The sequence below is a fragment of the Pipistrellus kuhlii genome, unplaced genomic scaffold, assembly GCF_014108245.1.
Source record: "Pipistrellus kuhlii isolate mPipKuh1 unplaced genomic scaffold, mPipKuh1.p scaffold_m20_p_39, whole genome shotgun sequence".
NCBI lineage: Eukaryota > Metazoa > Chordata > Mammalia > Chiroptera > Vespertilionidae > Pipistrellus > Pipistrellus kuhlii.
Genome location: NW_023425539.1, coordinates 4,047,621 through 4,065,703, shown reverse-complemented (window position 1 = coordinate 4,065,703; position 18,083 = coordinate 4,047,621). Strand labels below are relative to the sequence as shown.

The window sequence follows — 18,083 nt, the reverse complement described above, 5'->3', positions numbered from 1 at the left end:
CAAAAGTCCAGCTCCAACTCATTGACCCTTCCCCCAGGCCCATGGAGAGAGGCATCTCATTCTAGAACATACGAGGCCGAAAGGATCTCAGAATGTTACCTAACCCAGTGCTTCCTAACCTGTCCAACCATGACCAGATCTAGCCTTTCAAAGAGGGGCTTGCTCAAGGTCACCCGTGAGCCAGGCAGTAGCTGGAGTAGAGCCCAGACCTGAGCCCCCTCCTCCCCTATGCTGCCCCGCTCCGGCCTCTTGCTGGGACAATCACTGGATTGTCCTCTTCTTGCTCCAGTCTTCCAATGACAGAAGGGACAGTGAGGTGGGAATGAAGAAATAGGCCTGGGCTGTAAAGGCCACATTGACCTTCGTTTGCCGTAGGCCACACCCACTTTACTTGAGTGATTTCCAGCCAGAAAACTGACTGGCAGGGCTGGTCAGAGAGAATGGGGTAGAAACAGCATTAGGGGGCTGGACCCTGTGGCCAAGTCTGGTTTGAAAGTCAAGTACCGGCCTGATTTGGGTCTGCTTGGGGGCTTATGATACCTTAATATTAAATCCAATTTTGCCTTTCAACTTCAGATCCAGTGCTGGAAAACAAACCAGTTTCACTAACAAAGAGATGTTGACAGGCCAGGAAGGCTGGTCAACCACCTTAATTGCTCTAACCTTTAGTTGAGGTATTATTAGCTGAAGCAGCCTCCACCTTGTTGGTCCCATGTAAGTTTCTGTTATTTCTGGCCCAAGGGCTACATGTAAATTTCTGTTTTGTTGCCTAAGATGTTTTCCCCAAAGCCTCAATAAAAGGGATGGCAGGGCCAGAGCAGGAGTGGTTCTCCCACTAGAGTTGGACTACCGCCTGGCCCCCCATATCGCCAAGTTGATTTTCTTCAAGTCTCAAGTCTCTTCATTTGTGTGCGGCCCTTCTCCAGAACCCGAACCCTGGATTGGAACTCTTTCCACGCGGCCGTGAAAGAGATTCCCACAATCCAGGCTGAGGGGCGGTCTCAGCACAAGGCCTGGCAGGAATACCCGGCGATGGGAGGCGTTGCAGGGCTGTCGTTGCCAGGGAGACCAGTACTGGCCCCTCAGGGAGTGGGTCTAACTCTCAGAACGAGCACCAGGGCTCTGCTCCAAGCCATGGAGCAGTTTTCCCAGAGCCCCTGCTGGCAGCCCTTCATCTCCCAGCAGCTCAGAAGAGAACGGGCAGTCAGATGAGGTCTGGGCTGGCCTCGCCAGGACCAATCCCATGGCAGCTCAGGGGCTTCTGCCCAGCCCAGCAGCTGCCTGTCTGACCTATGGGGGCAGGTGGGACAGTAAATAAAGGACCCACACCTACACTGTGGCTCCACCTACACTGTGCTGGTCCCTTGGCTCACCCCCTCCTGCCGCCCTGTGGCCTTGCCCTGTAATCACTGTGTCCTTAGCTGACCTGGCCTGGTCCCAAGTCCCTTCCCGGCCTCCCTGAGGCACAACCTCTTTTGCCACGTCCTGGGTTGGGACTGGGCTGAGCCAGCCCCTGCTCTGGCTGGTCTGCAGCTGCAGCTGGGTTGGAAGCACTCACAGCTACATGGCACTCCCTGCTTGGGCCTGGGCAGGGACGGCCATGTCTCCAAGGGCTGCCAGCAATGTTTGTCTGACCCTTCCCCTACTGCCCTTCTGTCCTCCCCATGCCTGGTGCTGTGCCTCAGGCTCTTGTCCCCCCTGGCTCAGCTGGCCTCCCCAACCCCCCCAGCCTGGGGTACCAGAAGGTTCATGTCAGTGTGCTTAGACTGATTTATTATTATGGTTGGCACGGCTGAGCCCAGGGGCTTGATTCCAGAGTCAGTAGCGCACTCTCTCCATTCCCACAACCCTTCTTCCCCTCAAACAGCCATCAGTAAGGAGTGGCTGGTGGCTGCTCACAATGAACGGTGAGCTGTACCGTTTGGGTTGGAAGCAGAGACAGCCCTCATGCTCCCATTGGTCCCTGAGGCATCACCTCCGTCAGGACCTCCTCTCCCCGCTGGAGGGTGTTATGTAATTGCAGAAAGGCTAAACAGGCCCCTGTTCCAAATGTCGCCCCCGCCACTGCCTGCCCTGGAGTCAGACTGTCTGGGTTACAATTCCAGATCCTGGAGACATAGGCTGGCAAGCTGTGGATGGAGGTGGGGACCTTATCCAGGGGGAACTGCCTCTGAGGGGAGCTGCTCGTGCTGCTGTGGGTGGGTCCCAGGGGCATCCTTCCAGCTGGTGAGCGCTCACTTCGCTCCTCTTGGCCTCTGTCCTCTCGTCTAGGCAGGTCAGGGGCTCTGGGAAAACTGCTGGAATTCAGAGTGAGGCTCAGTCTTTCCAAGAATCCTGTGAGAGACCAGAGAGAGTGTTCAGATTTGACATATGGGGGAGCCCTCTTCAGCTCCTGGAGAAGCGACACAGGCATGATTGGGCGGGCTGGTACAGGTATCCTCCCTCCCAACACAGAGGAGAAAGGCAATGTCCAGAGGAGAGGGCTCTGGAAAGTGAGTCGTAAGGCTATGGGGGAAGAAGTCGGTGGGGCAGGCTAGCCTGCGGCCCAGCCACAACTAGCCAAGGAAGCTCTCCAGCTTCCCTCTGGCAGATTCGTCATCGTAGTTCCATCCATAAAATGCAAAATGCGAATGGAGGGGGACCAAGGGGAGAGACCAACCTTGGCAAGAAGCAATGTTTGCCTGACCCTTCCCCTAGGGCCCCCCTGTCTAGAAAGGGGCTCCAGAGGATTAGGCAGCCATCTGCAAGGGGAGAGTCAGGCTGGGCCTGAAACCCCCACAGGAAGGGTTCCAGGCAGCCATTTCTGGTCAGGATGTTATGGACTGAAAAATTCCCAAGGCCAGTGAGGCAGCCGCTGCACAGCTCCTTAAAACAAGCTCATTAAGCCAAAACCGGTTTGGCTCAGTGGATAGAGCGTCAGCCTGCAGACTGAAAAGTCCCAGGTTCGATTCCGGTCAAGGGCATGCACCTCGGTTGTGGGCACATCCCCGGTAGGGTGTGTGCAAGAGGCAGATGATTGATGATTCTCTCTCATCGATGTTTCTCTCTATCCCTCTCTCTTCCTCTCTGTAAAAAATCAATAAAATATATTAAATTAAAACAAGCTCACTAAAAGCAGGATGTGCTGACCACTATCTGATACTAGAGTGGTAAGGCCAGGTGGCGGGAAGAGGAAGGGAGAACTGACGTGTTAAATGTAAAAAATTAATTAGGAATCGCTGATGGGCTAAAGGCAGATATCCGCTTCTGTACACGTAGCTTGCTTGCTTGCTAAGGATGAGAAGCCTATATAAGCAAAAGGCTTCTAGATTTTGGTGCTGCAGTCCGGTCCGTCTTCCCTGCATGAGACAGGGGCAGACACTGCGCAGGAAATAAACGCGGTTTTCTAAACATTTTTTATCTGTGTCCGAGTGAGGTGTCTCTCCTGGGTTACAACATTTGGAGGCCCCAGCTGCGAGATAACCGAGGTCCCCTTCTTGGGTCGACCTCCTTGGACAGCGGCGGAGGAGGGTGCCTCCCTCCCTCCGCCTCAAAGGTTTTACAATTGGCTCCAAGCGCCTGCAAATCGTCTGTCGGTAAGAGAGAACTCTCTTTGTTTTGGTTTGGGTTGGATCCTAGAGGTTTGGTGAGTGGAGGCAGGCGGGACGCGGCATAACTGCCTCCCCCGTGGTGGGGACGGGACGCTGCTTCCAGGCCGTTGTTTTGGATTTGGATTTGGAGTGTGAGTGTGGCCACCCGTTTTCCCTTGTCTCAGTCTCTGTGTCATTCGTTTTGTGTGCCGGCTTCTTGCTTTCCCACAGGATGGGTCAAGGCGGATCGACACCACGCACCCTGCTCGAATGTCTCCTTTCTAACTTCTCTGATTTCCTGAACTCTACCGACCTTCTGTTGACCTGGGGTCCTCAGAACCCCTGGAACCTCTGGGACGAGGTGGGTCGCTTCCACCGGTCGGCGTGAGGCCGTCATCTGATTTTTGGCTTTGCTTCCATGGGGTTGGAAGGCTGTTCTTTGGGGCCCCTTGTTTATCTGTCTTAGCATAATTATCCACTCATTAAACGGTCTGTATGAAATGAAAGCTATTTTGTGCTGTCTGGTTATACATGGGAGTTTCTATTATCTTTGTTATTTAAATTATTGGAAAATAGGGCAGTCCTACTGTGATGGTCTGTAAACATCTAAACAGTGCTGATGAGTTATTTTTCTCAGAGATGTTTGCTCTCTATCACAGTAGAGGGAATCAGGCCATTTAGCTAATAAAAATTTCTGTTTGTATAAGTAGGGGTTTCGTGTGCTCTGATTTGTAAATTTACTATATTTCAAGGAACAAAGAACTTTTATTTATATCTTTATCTCTTTTGGTAATTGGAAACTTTTCAAGGACAGAGCTTACAGCTCTGCAGGGCGGAGAGATGTACAGGCCCTGTCCCTGCCTGTGACATCATAGTCCAGTGTGGAACCAAGGCCGGAATTATTATTAACCATCTATGGAGCCCCAATTCTAACAGCATCCATAACTGGATTAAAGATCTTTTCTTTCAGGAGGCCATCCAGGCTTTCAGCTCGCAAGAAATCTCCCCCCACACCCTTATCTTCCTCCTCCCTATCTTTCCAGGCTGACTAATAGTCATTTTCCCACAGGTCAGAACTCAGCCTTGGAAAGGGAGGACTGCTACAGCGGTAGTCTGCAGTTTTCTCTGAAACTCCCCCTGTTTCTATTTCCCCCTCTGCAGAAATTGTCTTCCTCTGATTCACAACTGGAAAGAGAGACAAGCAACTGGGCTGGGGGACGGGACAGGATAGGGAGGGGGTGGTCGGAGAAATCAAGAGTAGTAAAGGAGGATTTAAGATCCTCTAAGAGTCAAGGGGCTTAGAGCAAAAATCTATGAGGAAAACAAAGGTTACAGATTTAGATAGACTGCCTGCCTTATTTCCCCTGCTAAGGACGGAGTAAATGGGCAATGCAGAGGAGGAGAGAGGGACCCCTCAGAAGGGCAGGAGGCTCTCCCTCCTTTCGGGGACCTTAGCCGGAGACAGAGCCGCAAGGATAACTCGGTCTGTAAGATAACTTCCCCCTCACAGTTCCTGGAGTATTAGTCTTGTTTCCTTTGTCCAACATGAGTGCCATTTCTGTTTTGCTGAAACATTGTAATAGTACTTGTTTACTGAAAGGGTATAAGTACAGACATTTGTTTGATATTTTGTATGTCTACTTGGGTATAATTATTTGTTCATCTAAGTGTGAAAATCTATAAAAAAGAAAAAGAAAAAAGAGAAAGAAAAAAATCTTTAATTTGTTTAAGGCTGAGTGCTCTGACACATAGCAAACCGCCCCAAGTTGCCAGTGGGATTCCTTTTTCCCAGGGGTGCTTGCTCTCTGTCAGAGGGGGATCGGCCCACCTAACAAAATTTCTGTCTATGTTTATTAATTTAAAGGTATGGAGTTATAACAATTGTGGTTCAAAAGGTTAAAAGCAGGGAGCAGATTCTAAAGTTATCTATTTACAAGAAGGAAGCTTGAGCTGGCAAAGTCACCAAGTCTGCCCAGCAAGCTCAAAAACTAAATAAATCTTATTTCTGACACCTACCACCACCCAGTCTTAATCAGTGGTGGAGGAACGGTCTCAGAGCTGTTTATCTCAATTGGCTATTTAAGTTTGATATGATTAATGATTACAGTACATTGTAAAATCTTTATAAGGAAAGGAAAATATTTTATGGGCCACTTGGTCCTTATGTATATGTATATCAACTCTTAAGTTATAATTTTAAAATCAGTAATATTAATAGTAACACACTCAAGCAGAGGAGCTTTTCAAAAAGGTCAGGTAGTCTGATTACAGTATAGAGGTCACCTTCGTCGGCAGGAGACAAGCGATTTTCCCAGCGGGCCGCCAGATAAAAACACCCTAGTGGGAGCATCTCCTTTGCCACCTGGACCCGAGCAGCACTCCCTGCCTCCACCCACCTGGTGTCCATCCCCTCCAGGGGTTGTTTAGAGTAGCTGGGGGGCTGTGGCGTAGAGAGAAATTCCTTTGTGACCCCTGTGCCCCAATGAGACCCAAGAACCCCCAGCGACCCCTTAGACACTTTTCACCGTGTTCTGTTAGGGGGCTTAAAGGTACAGCTAGAAATTCTCCCATTCCCCTTTTCAGGCTTATCAGAATCTGAGACCCGTATCTGTAGGAAAAAACGGTATTTTAAATTTCAAGCGGCTGGAGGCCTGGGAACAGGGCACTGGACCTGCTCCCTCCTCCCTCTGCCTTTTTCTAAATATTTAAAATAATAAAAAAAATTGAGGCATGGGTATACATTTTTAAAGGACATAAAAAAGATTTAAAGGCTAATTTAAAATAGTAAAAGTTTTTATAAAGGTTATACATATAATGAGAAGGGGAACAGAGAAAGAGTTAAAAGGAAGAAAAAGCCAACAGCAAATAAGAAGGAATTAGTATACTTATTTTAGGAAGCAGAGGCACTGAAAGAGAATATCCTGGTAGGACAGCTAGAGAAGCAAAAAGTAAGACTCAGACTCCAAAGGTCTTTAACTTAGAGGAAGAGGACTGACAGGACCGGGCCTCCTTTTCATTAAGCCCCCAGGGTAACCTATTAGTGGGGGGCAAACCTATTAGTTTCCTGATGGACACTAGGATAGCCTATCCATCTTGACAGAGCTGATGGGACCCATAACCTCTAAGAAAACGTCAGTCCAGGGAGCCACCAGACAAACTGCCTGTTTTCCTTGGACATCAAGAAAGACTGTGGACCTCAGAAGGAACATGTACTGGGGGAACATGGCCGTTGAACTGGACCAAAGTGGAACAACGGGCCTTTGAGGAGCTAAAGAAGGCTCTCGTCTCAGCACCTGCCCTAGCCTTGCCAGATGTCACGAAGCCCTTCCACCTCTACGTGAGTGAGGTAAGGGGCATTATCAAAGGGGTTCTCACTCTAGGTCCCTAGAAGAGACCTGTTACCTAATTAAGAGACTAGACCCTGTGGCAGCAGGGTGGTCAGTGTGCCTCCGGGCAATGCCACCACAGCATTGCTGGTGAGGGAGGCAGATAAGCAGCCTCTGGGCCAGGAGCTAGCCCTGACAACACCCCATGGTGTAGAGGCCTTCCTTCGAGGTGCTCCAGAGAGATGGATGTCAAACACCAGAATCACCCAGTGCCAAGCTCTTCTCCTGGACCAGCCCTGCGTCTGGTTCCATAAGACACTGACCATCAACCCTGCCAGCCTGCTTCCAGATGATCCAGAGGAACCCATTCATGACTGCATAGAGGTAACAAATGACAAGGAACTGTTCACGGATGGGAGCAGTTACATTCAGGATGGTATCTAATATGCAGGGGCAGCGGTAGTCACCCTGGACCACACCATTTGGGCACAGTTCCTGAACTTTTGGCCTTAATCCAGGCCCTTTGATGGAGACACTGTGCTATCCACAGGGAAAGAGACATTATGCCCCCAAACCAATAGGGCCTTTACAAGTCTTAGTAACCCTGCTGGACCCCGACCTACGATGGACCCCCTCCTACACCAAACAAAAGGAGGAATTGGCAGAACAGAAGCAAGCCATTAAAAGACCAGATGGTTGATGGACCCTACCAGATGACAGACTGTTGGTCCCAGAGGCTCTAGGTTGGACGATAGTTGCCCGTTATACCAGGTTACTCACTTAGGCATCACCAAGACTTCTGAACTTCTGCAAGGCAGATACTACCAAGCTTAGATAAGGTAATCAAAAGCATAGTCACTAGAAGTACTGTCTACATACAGGTAAATACTAAGCAAGATAAGAGGGTCCCCCTGGGAATTCGGGCCCCAGGGAAATTCCCCAGGAGAGCATTAGGAGGTAGATTTCAGAGATTAAGCCACCAGCATCAGGGTACAAGTTTTTATAAACACCTTCTCAGATTAGGTTGAAGCATACCACACTAGGACAGAAACTGCCTCTATAGTAGTCAAGAAATTACTCCAGGAGATTATACCTAGTTTTGGGCTGCCAGTAGTCATAGGATCAGATAACAGCCATGTCTTTGTAGCCAAAGTATCTCCGAACATATAGCTCACGCCTTAGGACAGACATGAGCAAGACTCTAAAAAGGAGTTTAACTAAACATGTCCTAAAAACCAGTGAAAGCTGGACCAACCTCCTGCCCTTTGCCCTCTTATGGGCCAGGTATACCTCCTATTGGGAAGGGTTCCCCCCACTTTTGAGATCATGTATGGTAGACTTCCCTCCATCTTTCCCAACAGCAGGGAGAAACTGAAAGTTGGAATTCATAACTATTCCCTTGCTCAAGTCCTTACAAGCTCTGCAGTTTACCCAGAGAGCCACCCATAAGCTTGTTCCAGATGCACTGCCAGTGCGCACCACAGACCCTGTACACCCCTTCCAGCCCGGGGACTCAGTGTGGGTAAAGAAGTTCACTGCCCAAGGACTCACCCCAACCTGAAAGGGACGCTACACTGTTACCCTGAGCACGCTCACGGCTGTTGAAGTAGACGGCACCCAGACCAGGCTACACCACTCCCAGCTCCTACACCAGAAAATAGCCTGGATCCTGGCAACTAACGGCCTCACCTGTGAGATCCCTAGCCTGGGCTCCACGCAGGCCAGGAGGAGACTTGATACCTACAGGAAGGGAACTGGACTTCAGTAAGGAGGAGGAGGGGGAGGGAACCTTTGGGATAATAGGAGCCTGGGACAGAGCCCTTAGTTACCCAATCAGAATGGCAGGGACGAAGAGAAGGCCAGCTCCCAGGAGGAAGGGAAACCCCTTCATGAAGTTCAGGGTGGCTGGGTAGAGCGAGTTGAAGATGCTGGAGGCCATCAGCATGGCCAGGCCATTCACACAGGCCACGGCAGAAAAGAGAGCACCTGCGAAGAAAGAAACACCACACTGTGGAGTCTGAAAGACGTAGGTTCGAGTCCTGACACCACCGACTCGCAGCTGTGTGAACGGGGGCAGGTCCCTGAGTCTCTCGGAGCCTCACCCTCCTCACCTGTAAAGCCTACACCACGTGTTGTGAAAAGGTTTCAATGAGGTCATGCATGGGAAGCACCTGGCACACAGGGGCGATGAAACAAATGGCTGTTGTTAAATCCACGCGTAAAAAGTGCATGTGACTATCCTCTAGCAAAAGCCTGAGAAAAATGGTGTTTGGCTTAACCCCTTCAGAATCATATTCCGCGTGAGGTTACTTGTGGGGTTAATTCCCAGTTCCAACACTTAGTAGCTGTGTGTGGTGCATGAGTGCTTAACCTTCTGGGGTTTTGCTCCCCTTTTGTTAAATAAGGATTCTACCTATTTCATAGATGGGTGGCAACACTGAATTCCCATGTACAGCTGCTATCACGGGGCCTGCCCCCTGGAGGGAGCCAGCTGGTAAGGGCTGTTGTCTTTTTCCTGTTCCCCTGGCACCTCCGGGCACAGTGAAGGTGCTGGACAAAAAGCTTACTGAGTGAATGAATGGAAGCACCTGGGCCCTGGGACAAGGGAACTGATAGGGACTCCAGGGGCAGATGGGGAAAGCGGATGAGCCAGATGTTTCTATATTGGGGTCTAAAGACCCAGAGGCCTGAGAAAAGCTATTCTTTAGAGCACATGTGTCAAACACAAGGCCCGCGGGCCAAATCCGTCCCGCCAGGCCTTGCAATGTGACCCGCACCGCGCTGTCATCACTGCACTCCGCTGCGTTTCCATCACAATGACAGTTTATGACTGTTCAGTAAACCATTCGGCCCGCGATTTAGGCTGGATTTTAGATTTTGGCCCCTTCTCTGATTGAGTTCGACACCCCTACTTTAGAGTTATGCCAGCAGAACCCAAATTTTGTGAAGGGGGCAATAATCCGACAGAAGCGGAGATTAAATGTCAGACCATCAGAGTCGGAAGGGCCTGTCGATGTCATCAAGAACAAACCAGTCTTGCCCTGGCCAGTGTGGCTCAGTTGGTTGAGTATCGTCCCGTGCACTGGTCAGGGCACATGCGCAGGCTGCAGGCTTGGTCCCAGGAGGACACATGTAGGAGGCAGCCTGATCAGATTCTCTCATTGGTTCTCTCTCTCTCCCTCTCCCTTCCTCTCTAAAATCAATAAAAACATTAAAAAATAAATAAACAACAACAAAACGCTCTTGTATAGGCGAGGAAACAGTCCCAGAAAGGGAAAAGGGACCTGCCTAAGATCACACAGCCAGTGGGTAACAGAGGCAGGACTAAAACCCAGATCCCAAGACCTGCTGCTCTTAAAAGACCTGGGCTTGCACCTAGCTCCACCACTTACTGAGTGACCTTGAGTAAGTCAGTTGAACCCTCAGGGCCTTGGCTTCCTCATCTGTCACTTGGGGACAATGAAACCCACACCATAAGGCTGCCCACTCCCTCTGAGCTTGTACGCTCTGACCCCAGTGAAGCAGGGCACGCTGGCGTCACCGCATCCATTTTACAGATGGAAAAGCTGAGGACTGGAGAGGGCAAATCCTCTGTCTGGGTGACCCAAGGAACAAAATAGTGCTCTGCTGACTGTAAATTCCAACTCTGTGGTCTGAAAGCCCAAGGCCGTGGTCCTCTGCTTCCCCTGGGCCATTTGTTCAGAGAACATTGGGGTATAAGGAACCAGATGCTGGTTGACCATGACACTTACCCTGCTCTGTCTTGCTCACCAGCTTGGAGAGCTTGGCCCGGACAATGGGTGTAATGACTAGAGACAGGAAGAGGAGCCCGTACCCTGTGGAGAAACAATCATTAGGAAAACGGGGTTAAGGAGGGGGGTGCCCAAGCAAGATGGAAGCAGAGCTCCTAGACCACCCCAGATGGAACTCAGGTTAGACAGGAAGAACTTCCTTGGTAGAGAAGGACACAAGGACTGAGGAGGAATGGAAACTACCCTCCTCAAGCTTTGGCCTACCTGCTTCCTCTTTTATGATTAAACGCCGCTGATTCCCCACCAGTGGCGTTTTTGTCAGAACACCTCTTGTGGTCCCAGCGGGTATCACCCACATAGTAGGGAGATGGCAGGGCACATAAAACAAGCCTGGGACTTGGGAGGCAGTCCTGAGTTCAAAACCTGATGCTATCACTGGGTGGCCTTGGGCCTGACTCCCATCTGTAAAAGATAACAAGGCCTGCCCCACAGAACAATTCTGGAGTGGTAGAAGGTTGAATAATGGCCCGAGATATCAGGTCCTAATCCCTGGAATCTATAAGTGTTGCCTCATTTGGAAAATGAGATAAGTTAATAATCTTGAGATGAGGAGATTATTCTGGATGATGACAACCTGATAAGTTGGGCCCTAAACAATTTGACACAGACAGAGGGAGAAGGCACCCAAAAGAGGAGGCAATGTAATCACCGAGGCAGAGATCACAGTGATGCAGCCGGGAGCCAAGGAATGCTGGCAGCCCTCAGAAGTCAGAAGGGATGAGGGACAGATACCCTCCTAGAACCTACGGAAGGAATATGGCTCTCGTGACACTCTGATTTTGGTCCAGTGATATGGATTCTTGACCTCTGGCCTCCAGAACTGTGAGAGAACAAATTTCTGTGTTTTAAGCCACCAAATTTGTGGTAATCTATAATAATAAAAGCACAATATGCTAATTAGATCAGACAACCTTCTGGACGAAGCTATAGTGGCTGAGGCCAAGGCAGGTGGCAGCCATAGTGGGTGGGGGCGCTGAGCTTCTTGCACGAATTTTGTGCACCGGGCCTCTGGTTTGTTATAGCTGCCCTGGGAAATGGATACATCAGGAAACATCCATGAAGGGCATGGCATAGGAAACACATACCGTATTTTTCGGACCATAAGACGCACTTTTCCCCCCCCCAGAAGTGGGGGGAAAAAGTCCCTGCGTCTTATGGTCCAAATATAGCCTACACATATACTTTTAAAAAAAAGTTTTTTTACTTGCCCGGCTCTGTGTGGTCTCTGTGTGCTTGCCCGGCTCTAAAATGGTTCTAAATGCTGCTGTTTACAGGGTTGATTACATGTGTTTATGACTGTGATGTTGGGTTTTAATGCACATAAAATATTTTAGGACACTATTTGTTTCAGAATCTTTTTTTCTTCATTTCCCTTCTCTAAAAACTGGTGCGTCTTATGGTCTGGAGCGTCTTATGGTCCGAAAAATACGGTAGTTCCTTTTCACTTTGCATTCTGTCACTCACAGGCTTACACTATTTCCTTTCCAACCATTTCTTTCTCTTGTGTGACTACTGCCTCCTCCGTAAAACTGCAAACCCTTGGAGCAGCAATTTTCAACCAGTGTGCCACAGGAATTTTTAAGACATGCAATACCTGACTATGTAGTCAGGGGCACTGACCTATTTTCCCTTAACTGCCAAATAAAAAAAAGTGACAAGAGCCATCCAGTATGAACAAATTAAAATTATACCTATTTTTTTTTTTTTTGTCAGATTGGCAAAATATATAATACATTTTTTGGTGTGCTGAGAATTTTAGTAATTAGTTTACATGTGCCATAAGATGAAAAGGGTTAAAAATGGCTGCCCTAGAGCTGTGGTCGGCAAACTCGAGAGCCACATTGAGTGTGGCTCTTCCACAAAATACCACACCCTGGACGAGTCCATTTTGAAGAAGTGGCATTTCAGTCGTTGTACTGTTGATATTTGGCTCTGTTGATGAATGAGTTTCCCGACCACTGCCCTAGAGCAGTGTTTCCCAAACATCTCATGATGAGAATCACCTGGTGGAGTTGTTAAACTACAGATTCCTGAATCCCAACTAAGAAGTGCTAAACTAGAATTTTTGGGAACATATAGGTAAAATTGTATACTTAACTAGTGCTCTAAGCTTAGTTATCCAGGTTACTTAAAATATTGTAAAAAGCTTAGAGCACTAGTTAAGTATACAATTTTACCTATATGTTCCCAAAAATTCTAGTTTAGCACTTCTTAGTTGGGATTCAGGAATCTGTAGTTTAACAACTCTACCAGGTGATTCTCATCATGAGAGAAGTTTGGGAAACACTGTCCTAGAGGATAGTAGATCCTTCCAAGTGGGTATATGATGAGGCACCACAGGGCCCCTTCGGGTGCCAGGCTCCCAGAGCAATGACAGGGTCTCCATCATCTCTGCGCCCCGGAGGGCTTTGAGCCCAGCACCGGGCCTATGGGAGATGCTGCGGGCAGGAGAGAAAGGTACCTGGTCCCCTTCAGCCTCACTGTCCAGGCAAGCAGCCAAGTTAATAAACCTGTGATTACCGAATGGCTCACTTTGTACACTATGCAGTTCAGGCTCTAAGCCTTACAGCTTTATCAAAATAAATCTGTCCCTTTAAAAAAGTTTATTTCCCCATTCCCAGCTGCCCCGCTCCACACCAAAATAAGAACTGAGCAAACAGGAACTTGAAATCTGTGGTATGAAAGGTTGGTACTTTTAAACACCCAAAGCAGCTGACTAAGAGTACTTGAGGTAGGTCCCGTGATTATGAGAGAAGTGAATATTAAGACAGTGATAGCATGGACTTTGTCTGAGAGCATCATGAATATTGGCTATGGGAGGCCACGGAATGAAGCAATTAGTGCATGAGCCATACTTGTGTCCGTGGCTCTGTCTCACTAACAATATTTATGATTGATAATATGGGTTAATTACTTTGGCTACCGAAGCTCAACACTTTACATATAACAAAGATGCCGTCCCAGCTGGCGTGGTTCAGTGGTTGAGCTACGACCAATGAACCAGGAAGTCACAGTTAGATGCCCAGTCAGGGCATATGCCCAAGTTGTGGGCTTGATCCCCAGTGGGTGTGTGTGTGTGTGTGTGTGTGTGTGTGTGTAGGAGGCAGCCGATCAATGATTCACATTATTGATGTTTCTCTCTCTCTCCCCTCCCTTCTCTGAAATCAATAAAAATACGTATTTTTAAAAAGATGCCATTTTTATGAAGTTTCTTAGTTGTCTGTCTTCCGGTGCCAACTAGAAACATAACGATGTTTCCAAAGGCATAAACCAGCAAGTGGCTGTCCCCCAATTTCCACCCTGCACCTCTGGGATAAACTATGCCTGAGCCCACACACATTACCTGTGAACATAAGGAGCGTGCTGGTAGCGAACGCAAAGACCACCATCCCCAGGATGTTAAAGGCCAAGCCGATCTCAGCCACCCAGGTGTCTGTCAGGCAGAACCGCATAAGCCACAGGCCCAGCAGGCTGGTGAAATACGGGAGGTGTCTCGCTGCAGAACCGTAGCCAATCAGCTTGGAGTCCCAGCAGAGGGGGGCGCTCAGCTCATAGATGGTCAGGATGTCCTGGGCCCCAAAGTGCACAGTGATCACTACAAAGATGACCAGCGAGTACAGGGCCAAATGCTTCCTGGACTTGTCCGGGGCCCAAGAGGTGTAGAGCTGGACAATGGACCGGTGGTGACGCAACGTGAAGAGCCGGGCTGGCTCGGGCTCCATCACAGTCTCACCAAAGCAGAAAGCGGCATAGAAAGTCATGAATGCCAGCACGCCCAAGGCCAGCCAGAAGGGGTTGGCATACCCCTGGGCCTGGAGCCAGTGGCCCCCAAGGAAGCTCGCCAGCATCCCTGCCACCCCGATGGATGCTTCCAGCAGGGCCATTCGGGTGGTCCGATTGCGGTGAGAGCTGACATCTGCCACCGAGGCAAAGCTAGCAGCCAGGAGGCCACTGAAGTCGCCGAAGAATGCGCAAAGGATGCGGCCCAGCACCAAGTAGCCGACGTGCAGCTGCAGCAGCACCACGAGGATGTTCACCAGCGCCTGGAACAGCAGGCCCAGCGAGGCCAGCACCAGCAGGGGACGACGGCCCACACAGTCGCTCCACGCTCCCAGCAGGGTGGACGAGAAGAGCCCCAGCAGGAAGCCGCCCAGGTTCATGTAGAGGGTCCAGTGAGAGGTGAGGCTCTCCACTTCCTGTGGGGGCATGAGTCTCACTCACCAGGGTGCTCTTCCCCACGCTGAGCTCCCTGCACCCCCATTCTCCGCTCAACTACCACCAGCTTGGGGGGAGACGCAGGGAGGCGGGCTTTCTTTGGAGCCCTAAACTCCAGAGAATTTTAGTGCAACTCTCAAAAACTGGCACTAGAGGGAGGGTTATAGAAAACGGGCCTAGGCCCTTTCCCCTCCTTTGTTAACTTTTTAAAAGTATATTTTACAGAGAGGAAAGGAGAGGGATAGAGAGTTATCTAGAAACATCGACCAGCTGCCTCCTGCACACCCCCCACCAGGAATGTGCCCGCAACCAAGGTACATGCCCTTGACGGGAATAGAACCGGGGACCCTTCAGTCCACAGGCCAACGCTCTATCCACTGAGCCAAACCGGTTTCGGGATGATGATCTTTATGTTAACTCTTAAAGGCTGGAGGAACTTCACGCATCCTTCCTACTGCAGTCATGGGGCAGGCCCACCACCCAGCACCCATAACCGCCTTGGCGGCCCCACCTTCCCGCCCACCCCACCGCTCCGCCCCAACCCCTCATCTGTGTTCCCCGCAACCCCCCGCCCGCGCTAGCGCAGGGTCCGCTCCCCGCTTCCCAACGCCCCCGCCGCCGCTACCTGCAAGATGGGGTTCGCGCTGTGGTTGCCGCAGCCGCCCCTATCGTGGGTGCCATTGTAGCCGAGGTCGGCACTGAAGCGGTGCCACAGGTACTGCGTGGTGAGCGGGCCCTGCAGGACCAAGGCGAAGTTGGCAAGGAAGACGATCGGCCCCACGGGCCCGCGGAACAGCACCTTCGCCGCGGGGCGGCCGCGGGGGGCGCCCGCGGAGCTCGCGCGCCGCTCGGAGCGCTCCATGCAAGTGCGGCTCGGCGCTGGCGCGAGGCAGACGGCGCGGCTCTCTGCGCCTGCGCGCGGCTTGGCGGGGGGCCGGGGGTGGGGCGGGGGGCCGGGGCGGGGGCGGGGCCAGACCTCTGTGCAGTCTCGCCCCGTGCCTGCTCACCGGTGGCCTCACCTGCCAACTGTGCAAGGACACTTGCCCTACAGCCCTCCTTTCCAGACCCAGACGGGCAATAAGGAAAACATCAGTACTCAACATTTATTGATCGTTTCCTGGGTGCTCCCTGTGTATGAAACTGTGCGCTTTAACCTCCCAATAACTCTACGGACTAGCCGCTATTAAAGATCCCCATGGGTAGAGGAGGGAACCAGGGCATGGGGCCCTCAAGGCCCCAATGATAAAACACATGACTTCTGCGGCCTATGCACAAGTCCTGCGCTGTACCTCAGTGCAGCCTCGAGCTCTATTTACTGACTTCGTTCTGTTGCATAAACTCCGCTACTATCTTGGACAAACCAGTACCTCCCTTGGGCTGACGTTTCTTCACCTTTAAAATGGTGAAGAGCCTGCCTCGAAGCGTGCTTTGCTGTGGAAGAACAGTGTCTGGTACAATTGTAGGCGCTATTATTGGTACTACCGTGTTCCCCCAAAAATAAGACATCCTCCGAAAATAAGACCTACTTACAGATTTCCTTCTGAGTGAAATATAAGGCATCCCCCAAAAAAAAGCCCCCCCCCCCCCCCCCAGGCTAAACATGAGAGATTTGGTCCACTGATTCTGAAAGAAATGGAGTCACAAGAAATTCACCAGGAAATTCAGGAGTTGGATTGTTATGATGAGGTTCCAGAAGATGATGACATGATTGTCATTGAATAAATGAGTAGTAAATTCTTGATGCTGTAGGATTCACAGTTTGTCTGGTTTGTGTTGACAACTACTGTACTACCGTACCGTATACAGGTAATAAATTTCCTTTATTTTCATTTAACAATAAATGTGTACTGTATTCTTTTTCATGGAAAAATAAGACATCCCCTGAAAATAAGACCTAGCGCATCTTGGGGAGCAAAAATTAATATAAGATACTGTCTTATTTTCGGGGAAACAGGGTAGTAGGCCCTCACTTGATCCACTTCTGCTCTAAGATCTTTTCCCGGAACATGAGTCTTGTTTGGGGGCTGGAAGCTGGCTCTGAGGTGATCTTGGAGAGACAGAGGCGGAGGAGGTGGTGAAGGCCTTGGAGCTGTTGGGTGTGGCTCTGTATTCCATAGGAATTAGGCCAGAAGGCCTGTTTTATTGCCTGTGAAAGAGAACAGCATTATCTACCTTCCTCCCTTGTTTAGTTACTCTGGGCATTTAATGAGTACCCTTGAAGGGTCAGGGACCACGTTGGGGAGCCTTTGGAAACACAGCAGTGAAGCAAACAGGCCCTGTAGTTTCTAGAATGGTGAGGGAGAGAGCCAAGAACCCTACTGATGCATGTATGGCTTCAGCTGTGGCAAGTGCTCTCAGGAGAGGAGCTGTGGGACTCCCAGGGTGCTAATTCAGGGGGCTGGGCCTGGCCTGAGAGGAGCAGAGCCAGGAATGATTGCTTTCCCTGGCTACATGGCAGCTGATTGGATTTTTGGAGGTGAGCCCTGATTCTTGGGGACAGGTGGGCAGGGCTCCATTTCTGGACACCACAATTGTGAGTGGCCTTATTGCTGGCTTTTTTCTTTTTCTTCCTTCCTTCCTTCCTTCCTTCCTTCCTTCCTTCCTTCCTTCCTTCCTTCCTTCCTCCCTCCCTCCCTCCCTCCCTCCCTCCCTCCCTCCCTCCCTCCCTTCTTTCTTTCTTTCTTTCTTTCTTTCTTTCTTTCTTTCTTTCTTTCTTTCTTTCTTTCTTTTTAATGTATTTTATTGATTTTTTACAGAGAGGAAGAGAGAGGGATAGAGAGTTAGAAATATCGATGAGAGAGAATCATTGATCAGCTGCCTCTTGCACACCCCCTACTGGGGATATGCCCACACCAAGATACATGCCCTTGACCGGAATCAAACCTGGGACCTTTCAGTCCCAGGCCTACACTCTCTCCACTGCGCCAAACTGGTTTTGGCAATGTTGCTGGCTTTTTGACAATCCCCCACCTCCAGGAGTCAGGGAGAGTCCCATGCTCAGAATAAGATGTTGGCTATTTACCATGGACTGAGTGATGGCCTGCCCCTCATAGGACCATTGCCACCCTATGGTCTTCCTAGACATAGGAAAGTCCACCTGAAATATGAGAAACCATGGGCTGTCTCCCTCTCCTCTCCACCACCTACACAAAAGTTTGGCC

The 18,083-nt window shown here is 50.2% G+C and overlaps 1 protein-coding gene and 1 long non-coding RNA gene across 3 annotated transcripts; one reads left to right on the top strand and one right to left on the bottom strand.

Annotated features, from left to right (window-relative positions):
• Nucleotides 1–2,142: 2,142 nt before the first annotated feature.
• SLC46A1 (solute carrier family 46 member 1) lies at nucleotides 2,143–15,834 on the bottom strand. 2 transcript variants are annotated; one of them, XM_036408549.2, is made up of 5 exons: nucleotides 15,548–15,832; nucleotides 14,051–14,903; nucleotides 10,648–10,731; nucleotides 8,725–8,881; nucleotides 2,143–2,334 (listed from the first exon to the last, which is right to left on the bottom strand). In XM_036408549.2, the coding sequence occupies exons 1-5, from the start codon at nucleotides 15,782–15,784 to the stop codon at nucleotides 2,277–2,279; spliced, it is 1,389 nt and encodes a 462-aa protein (XP_036264442.1). In that variant the 5' UTR covers nucleotides 15,785–15,832; the 3' UTR covers nucleotides 2,143–2,276. The 2 variants fall into 2 exon arrangements, with proteins under 2 accessions (XP_036264442.1, XP_036264443.1); XM_036408550.2 differs by lacking the exon at nucleotides 10,648–10,731 and having other exon boundaries at nucleotides 15,548–15,834.
• Nucleotides 2,538–9,940, top strand: LOC118702540. The gene is made up of 3 exons (XR_004982756.2): nucleotides 2,538–2,814; nucleotides 8,668–9,610; nucleotides 9,813–9,940. It is a non-coding gene; the product is annotated as an uncharacterized LOC118702540 (long non-coding RNA).
• Nucleotides 15,835–18,083: the final 2,249 nt, after the last annotated feature.

What these genes read in the sequence shown, in the direction of transcription:
- SLC46A1 (XM_036408549.2), bottom strand. Translation starts at nt 15,784, where the DNA reads ATGGAGCGCTCCGAGCGGCGCGCGAGCTCCGCGGGCGCCCCCCGCGGC. An exon ending in CACGCTCCTTATGTTCACAG is followed by an intron (nt 10,732 to 14,050) that starts GTAATGTGTGTG and finishes GTTTCTCCACAG; the next exon opens with GGTACGGGCTCCTCTTCCTG. An exon ending in GGTGAGCAAGACAGAGCAGG is followed by an intron (nt 8,882 to 10,647) that starts GTAAGTGTCATG and finishes CTTTCTTCGCAG; the next exon opens with GTGCTCTCTTTTCTGCCGTG.